The 20,670-nt window shown below is 37.7% G+C and overlaps 1 protein-coding gene across 1 annotated transcript in view; it reads left to right on the top strand.

Moving 5' to 3' along the window:
* PREP (prolyl endopeptidase) overlaps positions 1 to 20,670 on the top strand; it is an 86,442-nt gene that overhangs the window by 12,630 nt on the left and 53,142 nt on the right. The window contains exons 6-7 of the mRNA XM_071446573.1: positions 764 to 885; positions 9,696 to 9,801. Of these exons, the coding sequence (XP_071302674.1) occupies positions 764 to 885; positions 9,696 to 9,801 (228 nt within the window). The remainder of the gene's footprint in view (positions 1 to 763; positions 886 to 9,695; positions 9,802 to 20,670) is intronic.

The raw sequence follows: 20,670 nt of genomic DNA, 5'->3' as shown, positions 1-20,670 counted from the left end.
ACTGCACAAAGTGGAATAAATTGCGGAGGAGCATCATTAGGGAAGGAATTTAGCAGCTTTTATTATAAGGCAGAGCTACTGAAAAGTTTCTTCTGGAGATGTGCTCTTCATTAAACTGGAGAGAGCCTGAATTTTACCTCTGTATTTGCTTTTGAAGGCTATAATTTTGCCAGACTGGCAATATAGACACCAACCTTGTTGTGTTGAGGTTTTTTTTACTTCCTGTTTGTAGTTCAAAAACTGAGGTGTTGGAAAATATTGCAAGAATGAAATTTTTAAAAAAATTAAATCAAGTGGCACCTCATACAGTGCTTTAAAATACATCACTTTTATATTTTCAGCAAATGGAAGCATGAAAGTTTCTAGGAGTGTAATTAGCAGTAAATCTCCCCTTAATTGCACTGGGTGAAATGGAAAGGAAAATGTCATTAGAGAGTGGCAAGGATTCTTGGTTTTCTTCTCTTTGCTTGCTTTTATTTCTAGAAGGCTAAGCTTGAAATTATACCTTCTTCAAATGTGAAGATTTATTATCAACAATAAAAGGAAAGGGTTACTTTTGAAACAGGTTTCCAGCATGAAGTTTTATCTTGTTTAGTAGGACGGTGTTTGTTTGGAGGGGAATGGTTGTAGCTTGGAACCATTCCTAGTCCTCTCTTCTGAATTTCTCTTTCATATACAAAGGGATACACAAATTTCTAAGGGTTTCATATGATTGTTGCATTTCTTTGAGAACTTACTGGTTGAAATATCTGCATTTCACTAGGTACTGAGACCTCCACTAATCTGCATCAAAAGCTGTATTATCACGTATTAGGAACTAACCAGTCAGAAGATATCCTATGTGCTGAATTTCCTGATGAACCAAAATGGATGGGTGGAGCTGAGGTATGGTAAATATCCTGCACCTTACCATTATCATATTCTGTTTTTCAGATTCTAACAACTGATAGTGGATATTAATTTCAAAACATTTTGTTAAAAGAACACTTTTTATTAGTGTTGTAGAGTTGACAATTGAACTAAGAATCATTGATTAAGAATTCCTGAAAATAAGACTGCCTTCAGCCTGCAATCACAATAAGAAATTACTCCTCCAGCCTGATTATTGACACTGGGGTCATTCTTCCTGATACAAATTCCAAGACAGAGAAGATAATTTGATGGACAGTGTGTAACTGTTCTTGCTTCTTCTTGGTCAGTGTCTAGCCCCAGCTTGTACTTCTGGCACAAAAAGCTTATTCTAATATCCAGTGTCTGTTTATTCCTTGCCTTATGTTTATTTGGTTATATTTAATTTTGCAATGTCTTCCCTGAAAAATAAATATATCTGTTCTGCTTAATTGAGGAACGGAGATACACAGATTAACAAAATCTGTTAATACTCTGGGTATAATTGGGGAACTCTAAATTTCCCTATGAGTTTTATCAGCACACATATGGTACAGACTGTGTTGTTGGAAATGGAATTTATTTCCTTAGCTTATTTTGTTGAACTACTACTAGATAGTGCAAAATCCCAATAAACCTTTTGTAATTAATGTGTTTTATTCCCCATATTAGATTTGGCAATGTGCAGTTGAGCGCCCTTATTTGAAGTGCTGCTGGAATGTAGTGATGGTCATTCTGTTTATCAGGGAACTGACGTTTTCTCTGTGGATGAATGCTTGTAATAATTTGTACTCTCTTGCCTACTATGTTTGATGAGTACATTTTGTTTCTATATTGGTCTCTTTTTTGTCTGATGCTTTTGATGAATATGAAGTGGTTTTAGCCTGGTTTGGGGTGATCAGTTCCTGCAAATACTTTCCTCTGCAAGAATCTCTTTTGAAAAATCATCAGTTTGTGTCACGTTTCAACATATTAACCCATGGAAATGTTAGGGCTGTCTTTGCTGTAGGCTGACAGAAAACAAAGGTACTTCTAATGGTCAGGAGAAAAATATTCTGCAGTTTAAAAAAAAGAAAGATGTGGAAGGGGCTAACAGCGGGCTTGTTAGCTAAAGGAGCGAGAAGAAGCTGAGAAGTAAGAAGAAACTGATAAAGAGCTCTTTCTAAAGCTGTAACTAAAGAGACTGAGAGAAGAAAGATAGAAGAACTTTGCAGCTAGATGAAACATTTTTAGAAAGTTAATTAAGTCATTATAACTTTTCACTAATAGTATTATGTTGATTTATTGTGGCTAATAGTAAAGATAGAAGAAAGATAAACAATTGGAAAGTGTATAAAAATCAGCCATATTCAATAATAAAATGTTGCCAACTGAGACTGCTTGTAGTCTCTGCTTTATGTCGTGACAGCAACAGAAAGAAACAACAAAACCCAAAATAAAACAGTGCAATTGCAAAATGTTGTTTTGTCCTTGTGCAATGGATCAAAAATCTTTGCAGGCCATTTCAATAAGTTTTCTGGTCAGCTTTTTTTAAGTGTCTAAGAAAGTGGAAGACCAGAAAGTAGTGGGGGAAAAATTAAAATATTGTTAGTCAAAATCAGATTATATGGCTGTTTGATGCTATCCTGAATATATTTCCTTGATACTAAGATGCTGCTATAGGTTTTAAAATACAACTTTGCACAGCGCAGCATGTTGTAAAATGCATGTTTTCATGTGTTTCTGTCAGATAAAAAAAAAAAAAATATTTTACCAGCTTTGCTAGTGCTGCTAACTGGAGACATTATGTTTTTACATAAGCTTCCATGAAAACAGTTCATTTGTAGTGTAGGTGTTCTAGTACCAAACTTTTCTCCATGGTGGAGGGAGAGTTGAACTTTCATACCTAGGTTTGAACAGAATTTGCAGGTCTTGCAACCAAGGTCAAGGAAGAGAAATACCTCACTTGCAAGTGAAAAGCACCTGACAAGGAAATTCTTCAGAGACTGCAGAATTAATAATGTTGCCATGATATTTCAGAAAAAATAATCTCAGGTGCACTGTAGGGAGTCAGAGTGGTGTGTATTCTCAATGGAGATAGGAAACTAGGTCATTCATAAGGACAAAAGAGGGTTGTCTAAAATTTTGTCAGCTTAATATTTTTACAAGACAGTATGCAAACAAATAGCTTCAGGGTGCTTTTCCTTATTATACATTCAACACCAACCCCAAGTATGCTTGATTTAAACAAAATCTGTGGTGCTGAAAATGGTGTTGGCAGAGAAATACAGATGCATTTCCAGCTCTTCACTTGAATGGATTGTTTCTGAGGGAAAAAATCTGTTTTTTTTTTTTTAGTCAGATATGTGAGTTTTGAAAAAGAAAATCTTTTCATTAGTCTAGAAAAAGCATAAGCATTTCTGGGAGATTTGTGAAGAGCAGGGATAGAATTTAATTGAATAACAGCCCAGCAGAGGGCAGTCTGGTATGAAGATTTTTAAAGCCTTGGCAATGTCATAGGTATTCTGGGAAAACAGGAGCTTCCTATGCTTTTCTGTTTTAAGTGGCATTTTCTTGCTTCTTTTCCAGACTGACTGAACATATCTCTCTTTCACAGACAGACTGTTATTCTCAAAGTTAAACAATAAGTTATGTAACAGTCTTTCACAGTTGATAGTGCAAGAAGTCCCTGTGGTACCAGCAGGAAAGTAAACAGAACAGAAAGGAGTGGGTGAGAGGAACCCTCCTATCCCAATTCTGCCAGCAGTAAAATAAGTACAATTTTTCATGTTTTCTAACAAACACTGTCTACTGTCTCTGAATTTACAATTTTTTTTTTTTTTAATTCTTCATTTTGTATTTAGAGCTATTAGTTAACATCAGTGGTTCTAACCCAGGTAGGTGATCTTGCACATGAAATGCAGAGCACAGAGGATCAGGCTGTGCCAGATGTGTGCTGGCTATAGTGGTTTCACTGCAGCAACATAGAAGCATCCACTAGGGAAGAGTGAGCAGCATGGAGGGCTGAAAACATTGCCAGTTCACTCAAGTGAGACACACTGCTGGGTAAAACAGGGCTGTGGGAATTTTTCTAAAGCCTTACACTGTCTTAATCAAGAATGAATCTTGAATAGAAGACTAGTATGAATGTCTTCCTGCAGCCCTGGCAGTAGGCCCAGAGAATTGTACTTGTAAGAAAGAGGCAGGTAATCATGGCTGCATGTGGGACTATGGGGGCTGATAATTTCTTACATAGCCAGGTTCCAGATGCTTTGGTGCTTTCATTGCTCAAAAGCAAGCTGAAAGCTACAGTAAATATTCTGTGTGATGTTTGTCACCCCAAAAGGCTACTGATTCTGTTCTGTGCTAGACTTAGGAAAGAGAATGCATGTAAATATGTGTGTGCATATTGCTGTGATGATCTAGGGTCAAAATCCCTGTTCTCTGCCTTTGGTGTGGCTCCTTCAACCCTAAAGGTCACAGAGGCTCAAAAGGATATGATCAGAATAGAAGTGCTGGTTTTACCAGCACATTGTATCTAAAATCCAGGAACAAAAACCCAGCTGGAATAAGAGATTTGAATTAATGCCCAGAGCAAGTTTTCTAACCTGGGGAGTGGGTGGACAGACCACATCAGAATGTTGTTTGCATATAAACGTGTCCACGTCCTGCATAAAGTGTCAGGCCTTTGCCTCAGAATGTAGGAAGGAGATTCTGCTGGACCTCATCCTGAAATTTTGCTTTCCTGTGATCACTCATCATTAGGGCTTCTGAAATCTGCTTGATTCTGAAACCGGTACTCTGCAAACAGAAAACAAAGCGGCACCTTTACAGCCTGAGAGTAGCAGCTTCAGGTGGCTTGGATTGTGCAGGCAGTCCCTGGAGGTTGCTTTGTGAGAGGGAGTTTGTGCCCCAATCCTCAGCATCTTAAAAGACTGCAAGAACATAAAATGTGATATGAGCTATTTGCAAGCTTCAGTGATTTTCTGGCACCGCTGCAAAGATAATATCAGAACATAGCTGTATGTTCCCTTCATTAAAAAAACAACAAACCAGTACAACACCCCACGACTCCATAAAAACCCCACAAAAACCCACAACTCTTTACAAAAGAGTTTCCTATTCTAGGAAAGAAAATAGCTTTGATTTTTCTAATAAATGTGAGATAATAAAAGTGGAATTTGAAAGGCTAGGAGACTACTGTGGGAGTTCTTTGTCATCATGCAGGCAGATCCTTGCAGCACAGGCGCATGTGCACATCTGTAGAACACTTGAGGCTGTTCAGACAGTGTGATTGCTCTTTACTTGCCAAATAGTTTAGCAAATTTTACAGTAATTTTTTTTTCTCTCTGTAGAACCAACATGCTTTGTGGATTTTTGTGCGTAATATTTTTGTTTGTTCATCTGATTAAAAGCTTAAAAATACTCATAAATAACAAAAGAGGTCATTTCTGCAGCAAGTGAAAGGTTTCTTGCATGTAAATTCTTAGTAGAGTCATATCCAGGGTTAGTGGTGTTATGCAAAAGTCTTTGTGCAGCATATATCTAAAGTTAAGGAAGTAACTGCTGTCATTAATCTGTTTTATTGTGGTGACTGGGTACATTCCTAAATAAGTATTTAAAAAAAAAATCTATTCAGTCTCTCGGGGTGGTTTTAAGCTGCTACATCCATGGCATATAGTGAAAATTGTAGCAGTGTTAAAATCCAGCTTATTGATGCAGCGAGTTTTTAGTTCCATGCATTGCACGGTTGCATCTTTATTGCCGCACATCTTTCTTTTTCTGGATGATCTGATCTTTCATGGCTGGATACATTACAGTTAGTAATTTGACCTTTTAGCACTGTTGGAAAGCTTTGATTCTGTCTGTGATTTTTTGGAGCTTTGCTTTTTTTTTTTTTTTGGTACTTGATTCATTTGCTGTGCTTCATTGGAAATGCATTAGATAGCAGTGACAATTGTTCAGTTTCATATGCAAAGGGCACCAGTGCATGAGGAGCTGTAGTTTTTGAAATAACTGCAGATGCAGATCAGGTTGTAGATTACCATAGTGTTAATGCCTGCAGTTAAGAAGAGAGTTTATCTTTTTCTCAATACAGGCATAGGATCTAATAACTGAATTTTATTTATTTTATTTTCAGTACCTTGTTATGCAGAAACAAATTACACAGTGATTAGATTTTTTCCACTTTGATAATAAAAAAGGGCAAAGGTAGTAAAACTTTTATTATCTATAAAGGAATGATGTGTGTATATAGTTGCCTTAATAGAATACAATGTACTCTAAGGGCCCCTCTTTGTGAACTGAATATAGACTGCTCTTCCTTACCCTGAACCTGGCAATTGTGACTGTTCAGGTAGCATTCACAGAACTTGCATTAATATTCACTGTTAGTATGCACATGACTTGAAAGTAGAGCACTCTACTATCTCTCACATTGACATTTTAGTTGAGTAATACATAAAGCCAGGAAGTCTAAAAACTCAACAGCTTTCTCATGGTCATTCTTTTTTGTTGTTGTTTGTTCAATTATGTATGAGTTTTTGGTCTGAAATCTGCTGCTGCTGCTAGACAAAATATTTCACTTTGTTTTTGCTGTGGATTCTCATAACCCTTTGCAGTTCTTTATATGGCTTGTATAATGAATTAGTTGTATTTTGTAACAAAGATGAGATTTGAGTAGTTAGTTTGTTTTTACTGATTAGACTTCATATGATTTTTTTATTTTGGTGTTCATTGATATATTGAAGTTACAGGTTCTTCTCTTAATGTTTGTCTTAGCAGTGGTTACTGTTCATCAAAATGGAGAGAACAGGTAGCATTGAAACCACTAGGCAGAAAAACAGCCCAGAGAAAACACTCCAGTATAAACCAGAATTCTACTATAAAGGAGAATGTGAAGGTTTTGATGCCTGACAGACTAGATAAAATAGTACTTAGGAGTACAGCTGTCTTAGTGATACTGTTGTTTATGTTTGTATGGTGTAATGATGGTCACAACAAATATTTAAGAAATAGTAGGTCTAACAAACTCAAAATTGCCAACCAACAGTAGTAGTGACACTAAAAGCTACATACCAACATCAGTTCTTTGAAATAATCCTTCCTTTACTGGTGCTGTGTTAGGGATTAGTGCTGTGTTATGCCAGTAAAATCATTGTTATGCTGAAGGTTTTCAAAAGCTCCAGTTGCAAGGCTACAGGATTTCTTCTGTCCTGTTTTGACAGATACTAAATGTTGTTTTAAGAGGTGCAATTGCTTTATAGCCTGCTTACCTTTTACCAGTGGGTGTTGTTTGAAATGATAGTAATTATTTTAATGAGGGAAATGTGCACTGACTGGCATTCCAGATCTCTCTCAGACATTTTTGAGATGTTTCCTTTTCATCCTAAATGTGGGAAATCAGGTCTGACATTGCAGCTGTCCCCCTTATGCTGAACCATGAATGCATTCTGAGATTCGAGTGAGGTACTAGCATGAAATTTCAGTTCATAAATTTGTGAGCCAAGAGCAGGGATTGCAGCTCAGCTCATGAAGATGATGTAGCAGTGTAAGAATAATTCAAATGATAGTTGGTAAATCCTATTTCCTTTTGCTGTCCTGAAACCCAGACTCTTGTCTGTTTACAGTGTAGGGTCAGTGGCATTTGGGCTGTGATTACACATTCATCAGTGCTGCAATCTGAGCTGCCTTAAGCAATCTCTACCCCTGTTATTCATGTTTCCAGCTGTTTGGTGCTGTGTGTTAGCTTGGCCATTTGTGCAACTGAACAGTGAACTGATTGAGATACTAATCTGGCAGAGGGGCTTCTTTTATTCTTCTTTGGTTTTTTATTGTGGATTGTTTAAGTATTTTTCCTCTTTCTTTCTCCTTCCCCTCCTGGATTCTTTGTTTCGTTTGGATGTTTTGTTCTTTTGGATTCTTTCTTCTTTTCTGGTTCTTGGAGGTTTAAATTTCTTTGTTGTTGTTGAACATGCCATTTTATCAGTTGGATCAGTTCCCTGAACTGGTGTGCTTCACAAATGGTGGATGCTTGTACTGGCATGACATGGGGATTGAATTTACATGGACACAAGCAACGATAGCAGTAGGAAGAGCTAGAGGTGGAGACTGCATAAGGTGATGCTGCTGCCAAGATTGCTCATCAAACTGTAACTTTGCAGTGTAGATGTCTAAATCTGCAGTATAATACTGAACATTTTAGCATGCTGCAGTCAACCATCTTGTCCTGTTTCTGTCAAAATCCTTTGGGTTGTGGAACTCACTGGTATAAGAATAGCTTTAGTGATAGAGACACACTTAATTGGTATCCCACAAGCAAGATGCTTTGGGAGTTCTTACTTCAAATTAAACATAAACTGCTATCAACTCTTAACTAGTCCAGCTGGGAATATGGAAGGAAAAATTAGATGTACTCAGATTTGCTGTCATCAGAGATCCTGAATTGCCCTTGCAACATCAGAAATTTGCACATCTCTGTTCTTTCTTGGGTAAAGTTATCAGTCTTCTCTTAACTGTTTTACTCACAGAATCAAAGAATAAATTTATGTGGGTTCTGACCGTGACTAAAAGAGTTTTGTGTGACATACTCTTGAATATAACTGAAATCTCTATGTTTATATATAACTTAAAATTATTTGTTATATTTTTTTCAGTTGGTGAGGAAGTGAAGGGAACTTGGTACTTTCACAAGTATGGACAGATGTTTAAGCACTATATTGCAATCATTTTCTTAATTAAAATTTACACCTGCAATTATTGCTTACCTAAAACCACTGAAGATGTATCTTTCAAGAAAGATCACCCAATCTTAGTTTCCATTTTTAGATATACTTGTTTCTAGGTGCAGGGTGCCCTGTAAAAGATGGCTTTGCTGTTTCATATAAGGGAGTGGGTTTTTGGCTACAGTAGGAATCTTTTCTAGAAAAGGTGTTCTTTTCTATTTGTCTTGTGAGCTTTAGGCTGTATAGGCTTTTTTTTTGTGGTATAATTAGATCAGAACAAAATACCTGTAAAAATACAATTTGGAAACATGCATTTGGGGATTGTTTTTGTTTCAAGGAGTGTTTGGTTGTTGGGGTTTTTTTATTAATTTTCATACACTGAGATTTGTTTCTATTCTACTAGGTCCCTTTCTTGTGTCCTTAAGATTGTGGCTCTATTGGAATAGCAGTATAATTAAAACTTAATTATTTTGAAATTTATTTTGCACAACTCATTCTATACATATTTTGCATAACAAATGATACAAATATAAACTGAAATGTATCTAAGAAGAAATTACAATATAAGAATTGTTTTGAAGCTGTGTATAGTGCCAAGTGGAAAATGTCCAGAACCCAGATTTGTATTTTGTGACTTTAAATTCCCATTAGATATGGTCATATAAGAATGTGGACAGTAGGCAGCATTCTATGTCAGCTCTGTTAATAAAACATCAAAATTTGGTAATTTTGGAATATACTCGAAACAGCTCAGTCAGGAGAAGGAGACTTTAAGACTTCTTGTTACTTTCTGCCTTTTCTTGTTGGATTTGCACTTTCAAAAGCTTTGTCAAGAAATGTATGTTTGCAAAGCCTGAGTAGCAAGAAGGATTAATTGATGACTTTCTGTACTAGCAGACACCATTGCAGAAATTCTGTTGTGTGTGTACATGCATGTGCAAAAGCAAACCAAGAAGCTTCATCAGATAATTTATAATGTGGTTATAGCTTGTAGTGTTCTTTTAACAGCAGCACTAGATTTTTCTGCATGTGTGAACTTTTTCATGTTGGAATTCTCTTTTCCAGAGGGTGAATTGTCTTTGATTTTTCTGTTACTTCTTACAGGTGTCGGATGATGGTCGATATGTCTTGCTGTCTATCAGGGAAGGCTGTGATCCAGTGAACAGACTGTGGTACTGTGATCTACAGAAGGAGTCTCAGGGTATATCAGGTATGTGTTGCTTTGTAAGCTTGCTTCCTTTTAAGGCAATATAAAATTTGAAATACTTTATGTTTGAATGGAAAAAAAATATATTTATTGAAATACATATATATATTGAAATACATGTATTGCTTAACCACCTTCATGCAGAAATTAGATAAAATAAGCACTGCTAGCATTCCATTTTCTGTTATGTATCAATAGATGAAAAACTTCATTCTTCATTCTGTAGTTTGTTTAAAAGGTCACAAGGAAAAGTTGGTATAGTAGAAGCAGCTGTACCAGTGTATGTTCAATTTCATTCTACACCACTAATACTTTTCCATGTAAAAACTTTTTTTGTATTTTAAAAATTACATGTATCTCCCTTCAAGCACTGATAGCACTTTTTTACAAAAAGTGACTAACTTATAGATAACATATTTTTTTCTATGTATAGTGCTAGGAAATAAAAATCCTCCAGTGTTATTTGGTAGCACCATTGTTGTTACAGTAGAAGTATCAACTCATATTTCAAATGTGCTCTCCTGAAATGCTCCTTTCTTGCCTTCTAGTTGGAGTAGCCTTTGGCTTTTGTGTATTAGGCTTTGTAGCCACAATGGTGTGAGCTGAAAGTATGGCACTTTCCACCATATGGCTGTTGTTAATTGTTGGCATAGTTAGCTGGTTTACTGATTGGTAGTTTTGTATTTCCAGAGTATTGGATTATGGAAGGGTATTCCTCAATGTGTGTTTTGCATAGAACACAACTTAGCTTTTTTGATTCTTGCAGCTTCTCTCTTCAGAAACTTCAGAAACAGAATAAACACTGCAGTGGCTCTTTGTTGAATATTGGATCTCAAGAAACTTGTTCTCTTGTTTATTAACAGCATATTTCAGGCTAAGGAGGGGACACTACTACTGACTTGTCTACAGCCAAACGTCAGCCAAGGCTGCCAGCAGCTTCCACAGAATTGCACAGCCAATTCTTCATTATTTGTACATACTGGGTCAGGCAGGGCACCTTTCTTTCTTTGGCTCCATTCTAGATTGCTTGACCCTAGATTACATTGTCCTTCCACACAGAAGGCATCACAGTGGCTATAACTTCCACTGTAAGGAGTATGGCCTGTGAACATGAGTCATCTTCCAGCTGTCTGAAGAAGTCATCATCTACTTCTTCCTACATAGGAAGTTCATAGCATGTACTACTACATACAGTAGACTACTACTATGTGCTCTATAGCACATAGTAGTATTTACCACTGCAGTAGTACCCATGCTAGTCTGCCTGTTAATCTTAACCTTTGAGCTACTTACCATCTCCTGAACTGTCCTAAGGCAGAACTCCACAAACTCCAGCTGTTCTTTCACATAAAAGACAACTCACCTCCTCACCTTGCCAACCTATCCTTACTAAACAACCTTTACCTGTCCTTGGTAGCACAGCATTCCTGTGAGCTATCCCACCATGTCTCCATTTTCCCATTGAGGTCATAGTCCAGAAACTGCACGTGGACTTCTAACTCCTCCTGTTTGTTCCCATGTTGTGTGCATCAGTGTACAGACAGTTCAGGCAGGCACCCAAGTGTGCTGGTTCCTCACTACAGGTTTGAAAGCTTTCTCCATGAGGCTGTTCTTCTGGCACTTCCTTCTTCACATGGCCATGCTTGGAGAGACTCCACTTCAGCTCTGTTTTGTGGATTGCTGTGTTCTTTCATTCTTACCACCCAGGACCTTGGCTTGCCTACCCCAGCCATGTCTTCCTTACTTGTTGAGGAAATCACTTTCTCCTGTTTTTTCTAGTTTAAAGCTCTGCTTACTGGGTTGTCTAACCTGCAAGGATCCCTTTTGTCTTGCTTAATCCAGTGGACAACAGAATGGGGTAACCTATAATTGCTGCCAAATCATTGATTTTTCTCTTGGATGTGTATGGATAAATGTCTCCTGTTCCTTATTTGCAGCCTGCTTTCTGTGGAAATAAGAGATGCTTAATCCCACTTTGCTTTTGGAAGCATTGGCTCCCAAATGCAATTAGTGGTAATGGAAAAGCAGGAGTCCCAGTGGTCCAAGCCTAACAAGAGTGTGTGCAAGGTCAGCTGGCCAGGCAGACATGAGACCATAAGCTTGTGGCATAAATTTAATCTTGTTATACCTTGAAGACTCCCTCAAATGGAGGGAACCCTTATGGATTCCTCAGATGTGGAGAATATTTCAGAAGAAATTTTTATCATCTTAGACTTGAGCCACTTTCAGTCAAAGTTCTCTCTCTTGTGGATTCTCAGAGATATGAAAGTCAATGAAGATTTGTCTTCCAACTTTGATATTCATAACAGCTCTCTCCTGTGTGAATTCTTGGATGACACTCTGTTTATGCTGAATCTTGATATAATTAAGTTAGAATGTCAAATGACTTTATACAAACCCATACACCACTAGGTTCTGCTGTTTCCAGTGTTCAGAGACTTGTGTCTCTTTGTTGCATACAAGACTCTGTGTACCCACTTAAGAGGACTTTTAAGATGCACCCTTCCTGTACATCTGTTTATTTGGATCATTACGGTGTTCAGCAGGGCTTTGTCATCACTGGGAGGTTGTGGTGACTTGAGATGATGAAGTTTCAGAACCCATCTGTGGATTAAAAGGAAGAGTTATAAGCATAGCTACATTTCTATAGAGCTCCTTAAACAACCTGTTTTTATTCTGATTTTTCTCAGAAGTGCCATCTGTAAGTCATAGATCAGTTCACAGTTTGTTAGACAAGTGTGCTCTCAGAGTTGAAATAAAGTCTAACAGGGAAGAGTGTTAAATAAATAGGGAAATGCATTGTAATATTGTAGGAAAGTAATGTTGGCTGATAGGGAGGTGTATGATTTAAAGGACCCATAGGGTAGACAAGTGGAGTAATTCTGTTAGGTTTTAAATTTGTAAACCCATCTGCTTGAATGAGCTATTGGGTATGTAATAATAAGGCTAAATTAGTCTAAGCCACATGTTCATCCAACAGCTGTTACATCACTGACTGGTTTGAGATCTAAAGTGGATGAGATGATTAATGAATTTCTTACCTTGTGCTGTAGTGAAGGACTCTGCTTGCTGCCAAATTCTGTGTTGGAGGTAAAGTGAGAATCACCTCCAGAGAATCACACTGTAAGTGTGATAAGGTGATGGACTGAATGTACCTGTTTGGACCATTAGCTGAGGCTCCTGCTCTCCTGTGCTCCCTCAGGATGATTCAGTCCATGTGAAATACAAGTATCTCTCTGGACAGATTTGGATCCCTGTGCTGGTTGCAAAAAGTGGCTTGTAGCTCACATGCTTCTAAGATTAAAGGGAGAAAAAGAAAAGAGAAATACCTCAAAACTGAAAGCAACTTGAAAAAATTAAAGCAGGAAATCTGAAAAAAATGTACAAAGTTGAGGGGAGGGAGAAAATTAACTGATTAAGACACAGATGTGTTTGAAGAAGCTGTCAGAAAAAAGAGAACTAGTTTCAGGACTATCTGAGTGAGTATTGGTTATTTCAGAAATTGTACTGACTGGCAAAGGGGGAATGAGGGAAGCTGAAAAATGAAAGAAAATGGATGATATTATAGGTAGTCTAGGATCTAGCAGATAACACATCTGATATAGATGATGTTTTAAGGACAAAGTGATTTTACAGTGAAGCTTCAATTCAGTAACCATAAAGAAAAAGTGAAATAATATTGGAGAGGCTCTGCTTAATTCAGTCAAAATGCTTTTGCATCCTGGAGATGCTTGCTGTAGGCAGAGGTGCAAATAAGTCTGATTTTGCAACTGAAAGCTGGAAATGACAATTGAATTCTTAGTTACTTTTGTTTTTAGCACCTTATTAAAGTGATATTGACTACACTGCTTCCTGAATTGTTGAAATTAATTGACCAAGGAAAAGTTCTGTTAAGAGGCAGGACTATGGTTTTGTAATGACGAGGAAAAAAGTAACAGAGCTAGTAATCAAGGGAAAGGACCTAATGTATGGAATGTACCTCAGAACTGAAGGGACAGAGCTGGTATTACAAACAATCTTGTAGTAATTTTGCACTTAGGTTGTTCTGTCCTCCTCTTCTTTTTTATCCTTCCTTCTGTAATAGACCTCTTATATCCATGTTCCTTATATCACTTCCAGTGTTTGGACTTGTCCTTGAAAATCCCACAGAGGCTGGTTATAGAAGTGTCCTTTATACTGTTCAATTTCTATGATAGATCAGAATTAAGTCCTGTTTGAGCAGCAGGTCAAGATAAATGCACCTGTGTGTATTTGTGGACTAAAGGCACACAATGCTCATAGAAGCTCCTGTGCTCAATGTACTGACTGTGTCACTCTGCAGCAGCATCCTGGCTGTAGCAGCAAGGATAAATAGGCAGACCTGACTTCCCTTGTCTGGATGGAGCAAAACAAAGATTAGGACTTCCCTCAGCTATGAAGGAATCACAATAATAAACTATTCCTGTATAGGTATTTTATAGGCTAGTTACCTGGTACTAGCTCTTCTTGTACTTGATAGCAATATTGTGGTTTCTAAGTTGAGGTTCTTGGATTCAGTGAAAGCCATTTGTGTTTCCATGAAGTGATTCATAGTTTGGATCCTTTTGATAGTATGATGTACAGCTTATTTAGAAATAGTGATTGTTTTTTATAATTTTCTCATTTCACTGAGACTGAAGAAAAAGATTTTGAAAACTTCATGCAATTTGGTAATATTGCACTGGATATATAGAGTTGGTATGTGGCAGATTTCATATGATCAAATAAAAATTAAGTCTTCTCTTTCATCTATAGACTTTATTGATAGAGTTTTTCATTATTTTCATTTTTGGGGACTTGTTTGATTTAGCTGAACTAGTCTACTTCTGCACACAGCTGGACATGAAATTATATGCTCATTAAATATTTCAAGTCTGGTGTCAGCAAATTTCTCATACTTCTGAGTTTATTTGTATTGTAAGATCATAGTTTAGAATGAGTAAATGTGCTCTACTTAAGGATTGCTAGAATTAAGGTTGGCTAGCTGATTTGTGGGCTTTGCTTCTAACTTTCTGTAGGTAAGAGATGTGGCATAATTTTTAAAAAATATTTCTACCCATATGTTAGGAGACTTTCTTGCTCAGAATAAAGTTCATTTTGTCTGAGGGACAAAAAGAGGACTTTTCCCTCAAAGAGCACAGTAGCTGGTTGAATTATTTTGCTTAAATTTGCAGGGTAGAGTGGGGAAGCAGAGTGAAAAGGGGGGGTATCCATCTTGGGAAAAGAAAGAAGAAACAGGAGTGCAAAATTAAACAGTGTGTTTCATGTGTGGAAATAAAAAGTGGTTAATAAATATCTGCCAACTTGAACTTGGAAGATGGCTGTGAATTTGGGGTGAGTCAGCTACTGTGGGATTCATCAAGCAACACAATATAGCCCATAACAAGCTTGCAGGAGCTCAGATATTTCTTTCCCCAGCAGGTGAAAGGAACGTGTAATCTTCCATTTTTACTCTTATTTATATATGGCACAATTTTATAGCAAGAAATTATTTCCTTTTTAAATTTCAAATTAAACTCAACAGTTTGTGGCTGTTTTGAAAATCTTAATCCAACCAGATAAGCTCATTCAGTTGAAAAAATAAAGCTGTAAAGCCCTTTTTTTTTTGCCTTCTTAAATTGTGAACTTCTTCTATATTTATGCTCAATTACATGCCTGTCCCATTTTTGCTGTCTGTCTAGACAATACAAATAAAAAAGTAAATTTGCACCTTTTCAATCTGAGACACTGAAAGGGATGATCCAGATTGTTCCACAAGAATCATCAAGAAATGGAACAGAATGATTTTGCTCTCAATCTAAAGTAAATTGCTTTGAGGAAGAGGAAGCCTCTGGTTTAACTTTCTCACAATTTATCTTTTTATGAAACATGATTTGTCCGATATTTGCCACTTAATTATTGCTTTAGTAATCTTGAGTTAATGCATTTCATTACCTTCCTGCACAGCATGAGTTGTTGCTCCTTTTTGCCTATTTAAAATAATAAGTGAGATGATAATGATGTCATCAAAGACTCTCTGGAAGAGAGAACATTATATTAGTTTTGTTGTACTGAAGGAAGTTGTGTCCTGTGCATTCATAGATTGTTCATGCATTTCTCAGGCTGTGAGTCAACAGATGTTAACTTGTCCTGTGTTGTGTGGGAAATCATCTTAAGGAGCTGAATGGAGATCACATCTAATAAATGAGAGTAGACTATTTCTAAATGTTCAGGAGACTTAAAAGGATTTAACTTGTCTATTTCTGCATCTAAAAATTTAGGTGCGTCAATAATCTTCCCCCTTTACTGTGTCATGACATTTTTGTCAACAGCTGTAGACCAATCAAATTGGCCGTGCAGTCTCCTGTGATATTCCTTGTCAGATTGTTTTCCTCAGAAGATAATCTACACAACAGTGTTTCTGTTTCTTTCCATGAATGGTACAGGAAGCATCTGAGCATCTTTTCTGTCTCCCAGATTAGCTAAAATGTTCTTCATGCTTTCCTTTCCCCCCTTCACAGGGTTTCTACTGTATACAGACTGAGTCATTTTCCTCTTCAAATGTTCAGGTTTTTAAGGAGGCCATTGTGAGCTACTTGTGCCAAGAATGCTCCTTTTTAGAATAGAAAATCACTGTGCTAAGTAAGCTATGACAAATATGTAATAGCTTCATTTTAATGGAGATTTTAAATTAGTCTGAAAAGATAAGAGATTTGGGGAGATATTGTTTCCCTTCCTCCCCTACTACCATAGGAGTTTTGTGAAACCCACCAGAGTAACCCAGTCCAGTTTTTGTGACAAAGCTCTTTGTGTTAGAAATGACCAGGTTTACCAATTGGAATTTTATATTTACAACTAACTTAACCAAACATACCTTTAAAAATATTTTTATCTCATATCAGTATTTTACAAATACTCTATTTCTCAAGACCTGAGGTCATAATTCACAGTATTGTGGCAAGACAATGCTGTGAGAAGACCCCCTGGGAGCAGACAGCTGGCTGCTCTTTAAGCTTTTGGGGTAACTCCCTTGCTGTACTCTGCTTCAAGTAACTGTGGATATGGATAACTCTTCCCTTTGTGCTTTGTTCTTCCTCTTTAGTTCCTTGTGGGTTTAGAGGTTTAGAAAGATCAGGGACAAAATTATGGGATTTTTGTCTGGATTTGACCACTGTCAGCCAACTGATAAAGTTTAATTTTGCCTTATGAATCAGTAGCAGGAGTGCAGTGCCTGCTGGGTCAGGAAGGACAGCACTGTGGGTTCATGAAGGTTATTCCCTCATTCAGTACTCCAGATTTCCCTACTTATCTTGCTAAGCTGCTCATAGGCTTTTCAACTCTTGGCTCCTGTAACAAACAGTTAAAAGTGATCTAATGCTAAGTCTTTCTTAAAAAACCCACATATTTATCCAGGAGCTGAGCACTGTAAGGCACAATTTTTGGTAGTTATTTTATCAAACTTGGCTTCCACAAGACAGACAGCACTCAGGTTTGTTTGTTTGTTGAACCAGTCAAACAAGAAAACTTCTTTCGTTAATCACTTTGCTTAACTGTTCTTGGTATACCTGAAAATGCCTCATAGTAGCCAAACAGCTGGATACACAGTAATCAAGCAATTATTTATTAGCAAACCTTGTTGTACACCTTACCAAAAAAAAAAAAAAAAAAAAACAAAACAAAAACCAAAAAATCCAACCAACCAAAAAAACCACCAAACAAACCTCAAAAACAGTGCAGTTATTTATGTAGCATGTCTCTTCATGCTCCTGTGCCTGGTAATAATTTTGTTTTTCCCTTTTCTTGAGAAATTAGACTGTTTGTTTCTTTTTTATTAGATTGTCAGCCTTGACTCTTTACTCTTTTGAATATGTGATTTGGTGCTGCGAAGAAGGAATTTAGCACCAATCTGTTGGTGTGAAACAAGAAATAAATGAAAGCTGTTTAATCACCCTTGGCTATGAACATAGACCAGCATGACATGGTCTATTGGTCTTCTTGAAGTTGTCCTTGGTATTGACCTTTTTCTTTACTTTGTATTGTGGTAGCATCTGGGAAGCCTAATGAAAAAATCAGGATCCTCTTGTGAACACTATAGAACTGTTTTATGAGTTACTGACTCAGAACTCTGGCCAGAGCCCCACTTTGCTCTTCCTAGGGGACCTGAAGCATGAGTGCAGAGGGGAGAAAAGAAGGGGTATAAACCAGCATGGGGAGCAGAAGAGGTGGCTCTTCTCATAGCCTTTGGGCATGTAGAAACATAGCCTTAATGAAAACCTGCAGTGATTTCTGGAATGCAAAAAGCTGAGAGGGTTGGCTAATTGGAAAGCACACCTGAGTTGTTGGATTGAAAAGGAAGCTAAACACAGATTTGTTTTAAATAGGAGGTACAGGGGTTTTTTCTGGAGAGAGAACAGTGATAGGGGCTCTTGTGCTTGGGTACTGGGCTGCTTTGGTGGTTTGTGTCTGGTGGGAACTGTGTGAGGTGGTGGGAGGACACATGTACAGGAATAGGAGCTAGAAAAATACTTGAGAACCACTGGCTTGAAAAGATGTGATAAAAATGGAGCAAACACAGAAGTTCACAGCTTAGTCATTTTCAGCTGGAATTGCTTAGTCATTGTCAGCTGGAATTGCTTTGTGTTAGACTGGCAGGGAAGGGTTGCAAGAAAGAATTTAAGAGCAAGGCTATCAGTCAGAATTTTTTTAAAATTTTCTTTCTGTGTTTAGAATGTTGGGTTTTTTTTCCCCCCCCACGAAAAAAGCATGTATATGACTTGAGGGCAGGTGGAAAAAGTTAATGTTTGTCCACTTCAGTGTTGAAAAAAGGCTTGTTTGGCCTTTTGTGTTTTAGTTTAGTATTGCAACTTATCGGGCTCTCTTAATAAATAAATAAGCAATGAAGAATGCTATATACAGTAACATCAAAGGGATGAGTCAGTATGTGCTGTGTAGCCTGAAATAGTGGGTCAAAACCTTTGTAATGAAAATGAACAAGAGACAGTAGACATCAGCTAGAAAGTGGAATGTGGTGAGAGGGAGAATACTCTTCCATGTTTTGAAAAACTTTTCTGTGATTGAAATAACTTTAAAAAAAAAGTTTCAAAAATGAATATCAAAACAAGGCTCTTGTATCCTAACAAATGGGGAGAAAAAAATTAGTTGTCTTGAAAAATATGTGGAAGGATCAATGAGTATTTAAGAAAAACGTTTCATATCCCTTAAATGTTAATTTCAGAGTTTTGCTTTCACTGTATTTTTTTTATTTATTATGCATAAATATAGGTATAAATACATACTTTATGTGTATTTATTTTTGGAGGGAAATTATTGGCAGTAAAAATAAATAAAATTAGTGACAAAAAAAGCACTACAGGGTGTCATCTATTTGAATTTCTGTAAGACCTTTGATGTGATCTCCTACAATATCTCTCTAAATTGGAAAGATAGGATTTGATGGGTGGATTTTTGGGTGGATGAGGTATTTGTGGATGATCACATCCCAAGGGTCAACAGCTCAGTGTCCCAATGGTCAGGGGTGATGAGTGTCTATGGTCCAATGGGTGCTCAGGGGTCCCAGAGTGGGAGCAGTGCTGGACAGGCAATGGGATCGAGTGCACCTTCAGCCAGCCTGCAGACATCACCAAGCTGAGTGTGCTTCGTTCCTGAAGGACAGGATAACATACAGATGGATCTGGACAAGCTCAAGGAATGGACTCATGGGAACCTTAAGAAGTTCCATAGGGTCAAGTGCAAGGTGCTGCACCTGTGTTGGGATAACCCCCTTTATCAAGGCAAGCTGCAGGATGAAGGGGTTGAGAGCAGCCCCTGCTGGGTCTGAGAAGGACTTGGTGTTGGTGGATGAGAGGCTGGACATGACCAGCAATGTGCACTCACAGCCCAGATAGCCAGTTGTATGCTAGGCTGCATCCAAAGCAGCAAGGGCAGCAGGATGAGGGAGGGGTTTCTGTGCCTCAGCTGTGCTCTCATGAGACATCTGGAACACTGCATCCAGCTCTGGGGACCCCAGCACAGAGAGGACATTGACCTCTTGGAGCGGGCTCAGAGGAGGACCATGATGAAGATCAAAAGACTGGAGCAAAGGCTGAAAGAGCTGTGGTTGTTCAGCCTGGAGAAGAGAGGCTTCAGGGAAACCTTGCTGCTGCCTCACAACTTCAAGGCAGTCTGTAAGAAGGGTGGGGACAAACTTTTAGCAGGCCTTGTTCCCATACAAAAAAATAGTAATGGCTTTAAGCTTTAAAAAGGGTAGGTTTAGGTTGGACAAAAGAAAGGAGATTTTTACAAGGAATGTGTTAAAACATTTGAACAGGTTGCCACATCACAAAGAGGTGATGGATTCCCCATTCCTGAAAACATTTAAATTCAGGTGGGATGGGGCTTTGAGCAACTGGATCTAGTTGAAGATGTCTCTGCTCATTGCATGGGGATTGGCATGGATGACTTTAAAGGACCTTTCAAATGCAAACTATTCTATGAAATTAAATAGCTTGCTGTTAATTTGAGCAAGGACATCTTCATGTTGCTGCTCTCTGACTGGACATTACATTTCTAAATCACTGAATCATAGAATGTTGAGGGGTTGGAATGGACCTTAAAGATCATCAGTCCCAACCCTACCTGCCATGGGCAGGGGCAGCTCCCTTTAGACCAGGTTACTCAAAGCCTTATTCAAACTGGCTTTGAACACCACCAGGGTAAATAGTATTCATAATGAAGTTATTTTTTAGGTGAGGTATTTGTGCTTTCATCTGTTTGTATTAGAGAAAGTGTAGTGTGAGGGAGAGAGATTAGCTTTGATGCCTGCTTTTGAGTTGCTATGTTCTGCTGTCTGAGGGCATGAGCTATAACTCTCTCAAA

The sequence above is a fragment of the Agelaius tricolor genome, unplaced genomic scaffold (assembly GCF_023055355.1).
Source record: "Agelaius tricolor isolate 1412-34295 unplaced genomic scaffold, bAgeTri1.0.p SCAF_1, whole genome shotgun sequence".
In the NCBI taxonomy this organism is placed as follows: domain Eukaryota; kingdom Metazoa; phylum Chordata; class Aves; order Passeriformes; family Icteridae; genus Agelaius; species Agelaius tricolor.
This window is presented reverse-complemented; position numbering and strand designations above follow the sequence as displayed.